The following is an 11184-nucleotide window of genomic DNA, read 5'->3' as shown; positions in this document are numbered from 1 at the left end:
AGGAGGGAGGGAGGAAAGGAAGGGAGGAAGGAAGGAAAGTAGAAAGGAGGGAGGGAAGGAGGAAGGAATTAAGGAAGGAAGGAAAGTAGTAAGGAGGGAGGGGAGGAGGAAGGAATTAAGGAGAGAAGGGAGGGAGGAAGTTTCTTGACATTAGGTTGCTAGAAATATTCTTAAAGAACATACAACTAAGGCCCTGTAAGGAAGAAACTAGTCCAATTTTAAAATATGGATTAAGTCTTCATGATCATTGCCTACTGCTTTTCTCAGTTTCTTGACATTTTGCAGATGTGACAACAAACAGGAAACTGCTTAAACACACACGTTCAGTAAATTTGGACTCATCAGAGATACTCTTTGGTTGTTTTTTGCCCTTTTGTTCCTTCACAAACTTCGAGCTTGACCGTATAAAGCAGTGACTCAGGCTGGGTAAACTGTCCCAGCAGGTATTGACCAACTTCCACAGATCAATAAAAGTGAGGGGGGTGGAGGGGGGGGGGTCCACATACTCCCACAGACAGGCAGACAAGGAGGCAGGCAGGCAGGGAGGGAGGGAGGGAGGGAGGCAGATAGAGGATAAATACTCGGTCATATCCCATTTGAGAGACAGAAACAGAGGTGAAGGCACACCGAAGACATCGAAGGAGGGATTGAGATTGAAGAGTTTCAGAAGAGTAACTTTCTAAAGAGTCGACGATGAAGACGCTGCTGTTGTTGAGTCTCTGTGTGTACGCGGCCTTCGCTCAGTCCGCGCTGGAGTATGACGACTATGACACGGTGAGTGAATACAATAATGACTACCAAACATTTCAAAAAGATACCAAATGGGTATGATTATTGAGGAAATGTGAACATATTATAACCCACAAAGTGTCTAGAATATTTCCATTTGGTGGAAACATAGCAAAGGGTTTATACAGGTCTAAATATCTTATTGAAATGTAACTTTAAGGACTTTTTTAGCTTGTAATTTTAGTTTTTGTATACCCAAAAATCGGAAAAACAGATTCCAAGTTTGTACTCATTGTAATGTTAGAGCAGTCTTAAATGATGATGATACCAATCGGCCTTAAAGTTGGAATCTTAATGTGACAATATGATCATAATTTATCATATTGTTCAACAAAATTGTTATTTGAAAGAATCCATTTTGTATTTTAAATGTCCAATTATGTATTTTAAAAGACAGTCTAATCCAATTATTACGACTACAGCACCAAAAGCACTCAGACACATATTATAAAGTGACCTCATTAGATAATGTAGCTTTTAAATAAGTCATTTTTTATCCTTCCGTGTACTGATAAGATAGGAAATGTGAACATATTATAACTCACTAAATGTCTAGAATATTTCCATTTGATGGAAGGACAGTCAAGGGTTTAAACAGGTCCAAATATCTTATTGTAATGTAACTTTAAGGACTTCCAAGTTTTAATGTTAGAGCAGTCAGCAGTCTTAAATGATGATGATACCAATCACCACTACAGGCAATAGTGTCTGAAAATCGGCGTTAAAGTAGAAATTTTAATGTGAAATATGATCATAATTTATCATTTAAATTGTTATTTGAAAGAATCCAGAAAACAATCTATTAAAAAATCACACACACAAACTAATTATGTATTTTAAATTTGAATATTGAGGAAATGTGAACATATTATAACCCACAAAATGTCTAGAATAATCCTGTTTGATGGAAAGATAGCAAAGGGTTTAAACAGGTCTAAATATCTTATTGAAATGTAACTTTAAGGACAGTCAGCAGTCTAAGCAGGAAGCCCAGACTTCCCTCTCCCCAGCCACGTCGTCCAGCTCTTCCCGGGGGATCCCGAGGCGTTCCCAGCCCAGCCGAGAGACATAGTCTCTCCAGCGTGTCCTGGGTCTTCCTCGGGGTCTCCTACCGGTGGGACGGGCCCTGTAACTCTTAATTTGGATTTTCAAAATAAAATGTCTTGGCTCTTAAATGTTAAAAACTACATTGAATATACTGAATATGTGAGTGTGGTTGTTGAGAGAGAGGTTTCAGGGTTGTTTTTAATTTAAATGTCCAATTATGTATTTTAAATTTGAATATTGAGGAAATGTGAACATGTTATAACCCACTAAATGTCTAGAATAATCCTGTTTGATGGAAACATAGCAAAGGGTTTAAACAGGTCTAAAAATCTTATTGTAATGTAACTTGTAACTGGTTTTAATCACCACTACAGGCAATAGTGTCTGAAAATCGGCGTTGTAGGAATCTTAATGTGACAATATGATCATAATTTATCATATTGTTCAACGAAATTGTTATTTGAAAGAATCTATTTTGTATTTTAAATGTCCAATTATGTATTTTAAAAGACAGTCTAATCCAATTATTACGACTACAGCACCAAAAGTACTCAGACTCATTAGATAATGTAGCTTTTTAGTCATTTTTTATCCTTCCGTGTATTGATAAGATAGGAAATGTGAACATATTGTAACCCACTAAATGTCTAGAATATTTCCATTTGATGGAAGGACAGTCAAGGGTTTAACCAGGTCCAAATATCTTATTGAAATGTAACTTTAAGGACAGTCAGCAGTCTTAAATGATGATGATACCAATCTCCACTACAGGCAATAGTGTCTGAAAATCGGCGTTAAAGTAGGAAGTAGAATTTTAATGTGACAATATGATCATAATTTATCATTTAAATTGTTATTTGAAAGAATCCAGAAAAGAAATCTATTAAAAAATCACACACACAAACTAATTTTGTATTTTAAATGTCCAATTATGTATTTTAAATTTGAATATTGAGGAAATGTGAACATATTATAACCCACAAAATGTCTAGAATAATCCCGTTTGATGGAAACATAGCAAAGGGTTTAAACAGGTCTAAAAATCTTATTGAAATGTAACTTTAAGGACTTTTTTAACTTCATGTAATTTTAGTTTTACCCAAAAATCGGAAAAACAGATTCCAAGTTTGCAGTCTTAAATGATGATGATACCAATCAGCGTTAAAGTAGGAATCTTAATGTGACAATATGATCATAATTTATCATATTCTTTAATAAAATTGTTATTTGAAAGAATCCATTTTGTATTTTAAATGTCCAATTATGTATTTTAAAAGACAGTCTAATCCAATTATTACGACTACAGCACCAAAAGTACTCAGACACATATTATAAAGTGACCTCATTGGATAATGTAGCTTTTAAATAAGTAATTTTTTATCCTTCCGTGTACTGATAAGATACCAAATGTGTATGAATATTGAGGAAATGTGAACATATTATAACTCACTAAATGTCTAGAATATTTCCATTTGGTGGAAACATAGCAAAGGGTTTAACCCAGGTCCAAATATCTTATTGAAATGTAACTTTAAGCTACGTTGACATCCCTGGTCTAATCCAATTATTACTACTACAGCACCAAAAGTACTCATAAGTCATTTTTTATCCTGCCGTGTACTGACAGCAGTTTTCTCTTCTTCTTCTTCTTCACAGGACACCCCAGCGAAGAGTGGAACAGTACGTACCACAGTTATACTTTTATTAACTAAACTCATCTCATTACTACTTTATTTATTCCTCATCATCTCATTATGACATCATCTCATTATGACATCATCTCATTATGACATCATCTCATTATGACATCATCTCATTACTACTTGATTTATTCCTCATCATCTCATTATGACATCATCTCATTATGACTTTATTTATTCCTCATCATCTCATTATGACATCATCTCATTATGACATCATCTCATTATGACTATTTATTCCTCATCATCTCATTATGACATCATCTCATTATGACATCATCTCATTATGACATCATCTCATTACTACTTTATTTATTCCTCATCATCTCATTATGACATCATCTCATTATGACATCATCTCATTATGACATCATCTCATTATGACATCATCTCATTACTACTTTATTTATTCCTCATCATCTCATTATGACATCATCTCATTATGACATCATCTCATTACGACTTTATTTATTCCTCATCATCTCATTATGACATCATCTCATTATGACATCATCTCATTACGACTTTATTTATTCCTCATCATCTCATTATGACATCATCTCATTATGACATCATCTCATTACGACTTTATTTATTCCTCATCATCTCATTATGACATCATCTCATTATGACATCATCTCATTACTACTTTATTTATTCCTCATCACTTCCTCGTGTCTCCTTGTGTCACCCTCAGGCCAAACCAGCGACGGTAGACGCTCGTGGTCACCGTCCTACATCGAGAGGCAGAGACCAATACAGCTATAACCGCCATAATGTGGCCCCCCCTATCAGCGGAGGCAACAGGTTCGTTCACACAGACTCAGAAAAGAATACATTAACCCTCCTGTTTGTCCTCCCAGGTCAAATTGACCCCATACTTCTTTCCTTCCTTCCTTCCTTCCTTCCTTCCGTCCTTCCTTCCTGCCTGCCTTCCTTGTTTCCTTCCTTCCCTGTTGTCCTCCCGGGTCAAATTGACCCCATACTTCTTTCCTTCCTTCCTCCCTCTATCTTTAATTTTTCCTTCGTTCTTCCCGTCCTTCCCTCTTTCTTTGCTCTTCTTCTTTCCTTTCTCCCTCCCTCCTTACTCCTTTCTTTCTTTCCTTCCTTCCTTTCCTCCCTCCCTCCTTACTCCTTTCTTTCTTTCCTTCTTTCCTTCCTTCCTTCCTTCCTTCCTCCCTTCCTTCTTCACTCCTTCCTTCCTTCTTTCCTTCCTTCCTCCCTCCTTACTCCTTTCCTTCCTTCCTTCCTTGACCTGAGGACAACAGGAGGGTTAAATAAAAGAAAGAAAGACATAAGAACGATTATAATACATTCCAATGCCGTTATCTGCAGTGTGAACACCCTCCTTCCTTACTCCTTCCTCCCTTCCTTACTCCTTCCTTCCTTCCTCCTTACTCCCTTCCTTCCTTACTCCTTTCTATAAGAACGTCTGGCTTCATAGAATAATTACATATCAGTGTCTCTCAGTGTGTTTTTGATATTTTGGTGAAACGTCTCTCGCTTTCTGATCAGGTACCGTGGACGCCCCACTGCTGCCCCAACTGGACAACAGGTTCAGGAGAAGGTGGAACAGCCAGAAGCAGGAGGATGTACACACGCCTCTGAGGAAATGGTAGGAGGACACAGCCATGGATTGGTTTTTAGCTCAGTGACGACACAGAGCGTAGATGTGACCGTTTTTAACCCTCCTGTTGTCATCAGGTCAAGGAAGGACAGGAGGAAGGAAGGAAGGAAAGGAGTAAGGAGGAAAAGAGGGAGGAATTTAGGAGAGAAGGAAGTGAGGAAGGAAGGAAGGAAGGAAGGAAGGAAAGGAGTAAGGAGGAAAAGAGGAAGGAAGCAAGGAGAGAAAGAAGGGAGGAAGGAAAGAAGGAAGGAAAGAAGGAAGGATGAAAAGAGGAAGGAAGCAAGGAGAGAAAGAGGGGAGAAAGGAAGGAAGGATGAAAAGAGGAAGGAAGCAAGGAGAGAAAGAAGTGAGGATGAAAAGAGGAAGGAAGCAAGGAGAGAAAGAGGGGAGGAAGGAAGGAAGGAAGGATGAAAAGAGGAAGGAAGCAAGGAGAGAAAGAAGGGAGGAAGGAAGGAAAGGAGTAAGGATTATAAGAGGGAGGAATTTAGGAGAGAAGGAAGTGAGGAAGGAAAGGAGGAAGGAAGGAAGGAAGGAAGGAAGGAAGGAAGGAAGGAAAGGAGTAAGGATTAAAAGAGGGAGGAATTTAGGAGAGAAGGAAGTGAGGAAGGAAGGCAGGAAGGAAGGAAGGAAGGAAGGAAGGAAAGGAGTAAGGATTAAAAGAGGGAGGAATTTAGGAGAGAAGGAAGTGAGGAAGGAAAGAAGGAAGGATGAAAAGAGGAAGGAAGCAAGGAGAAAAAGAAGGGAGGAAGGAAGGAAGGAAGGAAAGGAGGAAGGAAGGCAGGAAGGAAAGGAAGGAAAGGAGAAAGGATTAAAAGAGAGAGGAATTTAGGAGAGAAGAAAGTGAGGAAGGAAAGGAGGAAGGAAGGAAGGAAGGAAGGAAATGAGGAAGGAAAGAAAGGAGCAACACTTTAACTTGAGGAAACAACAAAATTCAGAAATCTAATCCAATGTGTCCAATGTGCTGCTACAAGTACAGATAGAACAACCATAACTCATTTCTTGTTCGGGATAATGATTGAAGATATAAAAGGAGAATAAAGATAGAAGAAGAAGAAATGTCACAGATGTACAGATGTATGTTTTAGCTACGTTCTTTTTTCTGTCCTTCAGGGTGTTTTGTGTCCCACTGGTTGCGAGCTGAAGACCGCGCTGCTGAAACAGGAGAGGAGTGTCAAGTCGGTAAATGAAACCTCACCTGCTTTTTTTCTATTTCTCTCCTCATTTAATACGACCGTTTCTTGGCTTGTCACAAGAGATTTTTTTTTTTCAGAAACATCTTGAGACATTGGAGATGAAAAGTTATCAAAAACTTTCTGATTAGGGATTTAGTTTCTTCGTGGCGATGTGAGGAATTTTGATGTTTCGCCATTAAACAGGAACAGCTGGCCAAATGGGGGTACTGCACCCCGTAGAAGATTAAGGAAATTGAGCCCCTCCCTCCAGATTGACATAGATGAACAAAACTTGGTATATATATGTATCACATAAAGAGGCACAAAAAAGTCTCTTAGACCCATACCCTCACTCCAACAGGAAGTCGGCCATTTTGAAGTGAATTTGCAATTTTGGCACGGTTTGATAGAATTTTCACACCACATACTTTAATAAATTCCTCCTAATCCAACCAACTTTATATTGACTCTGTATGCGTCAGAGCAAGTCTCGCTCAGTAGTGGCGCGGCAGGGGAGCTTGGGCCCGATCATCGCTGCTTTGAAATTGATCCAAATTCGAAGGGTCTGTTTTGTCATATTGGCATTGAGAACACTGGGATTGACTGATCTGCTGTTTGTCTCACAGAGCATCAGTACCCTCAAGCCTCAGGTGGCTGAATTGACCCGATCTACCAACGACATCCACGACTACGTCACCAGAATGTCCGTCTCTGTGAGGGAGAGACAGAGAATCATTGGCGGTAAGTGATGAAAAAAAAAAGAGAGATGGCCTAAAGATGATCAAATGAAACTTGACTTTACAAGTTAGGGTTATATCATTAAAGCAGGGGTGTCAAATTTATTTTCATTTAAGGGCCCCATACTTCCCAATTTAATCTCACATGGGCCGGATGAAAGGAAGGAAGGAAGGAAGGAAAGATGGAAGGAAGAAAGGGAGGATGGAAGGAAAGATGGAAGGAAGAAAGGGAGGAAGGACAGATAGAAGGAAGAAAGGGAGGAAAAGAAGGAGGAGAAGGAAGAGTAGACAGGAATGAAAGATGGAAGGAATAAAGGAAGGAAGGAAGGAAGGCAGGAAGGAAGGAAGGAAAGATGGAAGGAAGAAAGGGAGGAAAAGAAGGAGGAGAAGGAAGAGTAGACAGGAATGAAAGACGGAAGGAATAAAGGAAGGAAGGAAGGAAGGAAGGAAGGAAAGAAGGAAGAAAAAGAAGACAGAAAGGAAGGAAGAAAAAGAAGACAGGAAGGAAGGAAGGAAGGAAGGGGAAAATGTAAGGAAGGGAGGAATAAGGATAGTGGGCTGGATTGGACCCCTCGGCGGGCCGGATCTGGCCCACAGGCCGCATGTTTGACATCCCTGCATGAAGACTTTTGTTATTCCAAAAGCAGTTGATGGTGTTTGTACAATGTAATCATGTATAAAGAGGTCAACTTTTCTCATATCCTCAAATTTGTTTTCCATATTTCCCTCCATTCCCACCATCTTTTCCTTCTCTCAGACAACAGCAGGGTGGTGAGTCAGTACACCGATCAAGTGGAGGAACAACACGCCTACATCAAGGAGACAGTCGACACCGTCTTCCCCTCCAACATCAGAATACTCACTGTAAGTAAAGATGATACAGCTCATACAAAGGATTCAAAACGTGCTATTTAGGGCTCTCATAGGTAATCACAGCTGTACAAAAACTTAGGAAAACTCCCTTACAAGTCATTTGACATCACTTGTAAGGGACGACAGATTCCAGGAACTATTGTTTCCAACCATAAGACCAGAAACATCCCTAATGTGCATTATGTGTCATGGTTTGCAGGGGGTCCTGGACAAGATCAAGCAGAAGATCCTGAAGCTGGAGAAGGCCATCCAATCCCAAAGGGAGCTGTGCAAGGAGCCATGCACGACCAAATGTCCCGTACCTGTTGTGTCTGGTAAGTGTGGGGCCTAACCCTAACCTTAACCCAACCCTAACCCCAATAGGCCAGAACATCAATTCCACACCCCAATATAAAAGTTTTAGTGGAAAAGAACAAAAGAATGTACTGTTGATTCAGATAAGTAGTTAGAAACATGGGTGGAACAAATTGGACATTTAAATCATTAGTATTTAGTAATTTGATTGATTGATATTTAGCATCTGTTTCAATGCTTTTTTTTCAGTGATTCATACAACAATCTCGAAGTGAAGTTTTTTTCTGTGTTTAACTTTCCTCCTGTGTGATTCAGGCAAGGACTGCGAGGACATCTTCCGTCGTGGAGGAAAAGACTCCCAGATGTACTTGGTCAAGCCCGACGCCTTCTACCCTGCATACAAAGCCTACTGTGATCAGACGTCCAAGAATGGAGGTGAGACTATAAATCAGGCCACATACACCAGTGCTTCAATTCATTTCTATCCAAAAATCCAAAAATTTGAACATTGACTGATTAAAAGCAGACTTTAGATTTCAATTGCTAATAGCGTATAAAACATCTGCATAAAAACATACATTTGAATGTACATTAAGAGGACCTTTCGTACTCTCCCAGGTTGGCTTCTCATCCAGAGCAGGCTTGATGGCAGCGTTGACTTTGGCAGACGCTGGGACGAATATCGACGTGGTTTTGGAAACGTCGCCTTTGATGTTGGCAAGGGTCACTGCGAAACTCCTGGTGAGAGATACACACACCGAACACAAAAATAGAGAGTTGTGTTGAGTGATGTACACACAATGGGATGGAAACCATATTTCCATTATCTGTGTTTGACTAACTTACCTCTCTCCATCATGTGACAGGTGAATACTGGCTGGGTAACGATCGTATCAGTCAGCTGACCAAGATGGGCCCCACAGAGGTTCTTATTGAGATGACGGATTGGAGTGGAGCCCAGGTGAGTCCTGAAGGCTTCTAGTTTAGCTTAAAAAAATTGATCTTGGTTCATGGTAAACTCTGGATTCCTCATGGTTCACTTCTTACATACCAGCATGAAAATAAGAACTCCATATTTTAAGACTATTGCATGAATCCTCCATTAAGTGCTATCCCTATCAAATTATTTAACACACTCATACTTTTAAAAACAAGTCATAAACAGAAGTTGATTGTATTTGCCAGCAAACCCCCCCCCCCTCACCCCTCACCTCAGTTTGAAATGAAACTCATCTTCCAATGGTGTCTGCTATTCTTTAGGTCTATGCCCAGTATCAGCAGTTTACCATCCAAACAGAGGCATCCAACTACGTCATGGCTGTCGATGGTTATAGTGGTAACGCTGGCAACGGTTTCCTGTTGGGATCCATGGAACTCTTTGGTGAAAACCGCACCATGACCATACACAACGGCATGATGTTCAGCACCTACGACAGAGACAATGACAACTGGTAGGTGTGCTCGGTGTCAGCATGTTTTTACGGTAACTGTAGAGTTAGATTACTTTAAGTCTGTTATATAAAGTCCTCCAAACAAACTAACAAAATACATAATTTGCTTTTATTGGTCAAAAATGTATATGACAGTTTTTCTAAAGTGCTACCTCTACAGTAAAGGTTTGATAAGGTTTAGTTGCAAAAACTCCATGTTAAACTTCAAATGAGTCCTTTATGTGTGTCTAAAATATCTATTAATGGTAATAATATAATGATGTGTCATATACTGGTCATTTTATAAGTCATTGTCAGATTTATCAGATATTTCCGTCCCTGTTTGTTTTGACCAGGACCCCCGGCGATCCCTCCAAACAGTGTGCTAAGGAAGATGGAGGCGGATGGTGGTACAACCGCTGCCACTCGGCCAATCCCAACGGTCGATACTACATAGGTGGAGCGTACACGAAACAGATGGCCAAGCACGGCACAGACGACGGTGTGGTCTGGATGAACTGGAAGGGAAGTTGGTATTCCCTCAAGGCCATCAGCATGAAGATCCGGCCTTACTTTAATCCGGCCTCCAAATAAACATGTTGGAGGGTGCCGACACATATAACACACACAGACAGGAACATGTTCAAAGCAATCTGTCAGTTTTAAACAACAATTAAATGTTTCTGTGATTTTGGTGGTAACAGCGAACAAGAAGTGAGAAATAAAAAAAACATTAAAGATATAGAAAGAAAACTATAAAAGAAAAGTTATATGCAGCATTAAGGTTATTAAACTTAATGTCAAATGTACTTGTGTCTAAAGAAAAAGAGAGAAACCTGATTGGTTGTGAGTAAATGTGCTGTGTCTTCTCGTTATATGTGTCATCTTCGTGTGCACTACCAGGACAAGTTGATGCTAACTGTCCTCCGCTACTCAATAAACACATTGAGGAATATACTTTCTGTCTGGTCTGGTTTTTATTTTACTGCTGACTGTAGAACATTTAAATAATTATGTCCATTCCTTTAACTTCAACTTCAACTTCAACTTTTAACACATTAAAACAACCCCAGCTGAAACAGAGTGCTGTACATAAATAGATAAAACAACACAGGAACATAAAACAATTAACAGGAAATAAATACTAAAATAATTGTTTTATTGTTTTTAAAACAAATTAAAAACAATAAAACAATAATTTAAAAAAACAAACAAACAAACAAACCATAAAACACTAAAACAGGAGCAGAGTCTCATGCTGGGTTGAAAGCCAAGGAATAAAAATGGGTTTTAAGACGAGTTTTAAAAACAGACAGTGAGGAGGCTTGTCTAATATTTAAAGGAAGCTCGTTCCATAATTTAGGAGCAGCTACAGAAAAGGCTCTATCCCCTCTGAGCTTTCGCTTTGACCTCGGTACCTCCAGGAGCAGCAGATCAGCTGACCTGAGGCACCGAGCAGGAGCATGGGGGGTGAAGGAGCTCAGAGAGGTAGAGCAGGGCCAGTCCATTTAAAGA

The 11184-nt window shown here is 39.5% G+C and overlaps 1 protein-coding gene and 1 long non-coding RNA gene across 2 annotated transcripts; one reads left to right on the top strand and one right to left on the bottom strand.

Annotated features, from left to right (window-relative positions):
* Positions 1–601: 601 nt before the first annotated feature.
* On the top strand, positions 602–10626 carry fgb (fibrinogen beta chain). Its single transcript, XM_053343662.1, has 13 exons — positions 602–774; positions 3493–3516; positions 4234–4343; positions 5052–5151; positions 6274–6342; positions 6962–7076; positions 7830–7936; positions 8145–8259; positions 8555–8674; positions 8858–8980; positions 9106–9200; positions 9500–9690; positions 10026–10626. Exons 1-13 carry the CDS (start codon positions 694–696, stop codon positions 10261–10263), a joined length of 1488 nt encoding a protein of 495 aa, XP_053199637.1. The 5' UTR covers positions 602–693; the 3' UTR covers positions 10264–10626.
* LOC128384187 (uncharacterized) lies at positions 3159–4306 on the bottom strand. The gene is made up of 3 exons (XR_008324061.1): positions 4205–4306; positions 3690–3724; positions 3159–3549 (listed from the first exon to the last, which is right to left on the bottom strand). It is a non-coding gene; the product is annotated as an uncharacterized LOC128384187 (long non-coding RNA).
* Positions 10627–11184: the final 558 nt, after the last annotated feature.

The sequence above is a fragment of the Scomber japonicus genome, chromosome 22 (assembly GCF_027409825.1).
Source record: "Scomber japonicus isolate fScoJap1 chromosome 22, fScoJap1.pri, whole genome shotgun sequence".
Lineage (NCBI taxonomy): Eukaryota > Metazoa > Chordata > Actinopteri > Scombriformes > Scombridae > Scomber > Scomber japonicus.
Note: the sequence above shows the minus strand (reverse complement) of the source record. Positions and strands in the feature narration are given on the sequence as shown.

What these genes read in the sequence shown, in the direction of transcription:
- fgb (XM_053343662.1), top strand. Translation starts at nt 694, where the DNA reads ATGAAGACGCTGCTGTTGTTGAGTCTCTGTGTGTACGCGGCCTTCGCT. An exon ending in AGGAGAGGAGTGTCAAGTCG is followed by an intron (nt 6,343 to 6,961) that starts GTAAATGAAACC and finishes TTTGTCTCACAG; the next exon opens with AGCATCAGTACCCTCAAGCC. An exon ending in GGGTCACTGCGAAACTCCTG is followed by an intron (nt 8,981 to 9,105) that starts GTGAGAGATACA and finishes ATCATGTGACAG; the next exon opens with GTGAATACTGGCTGGGTAAC.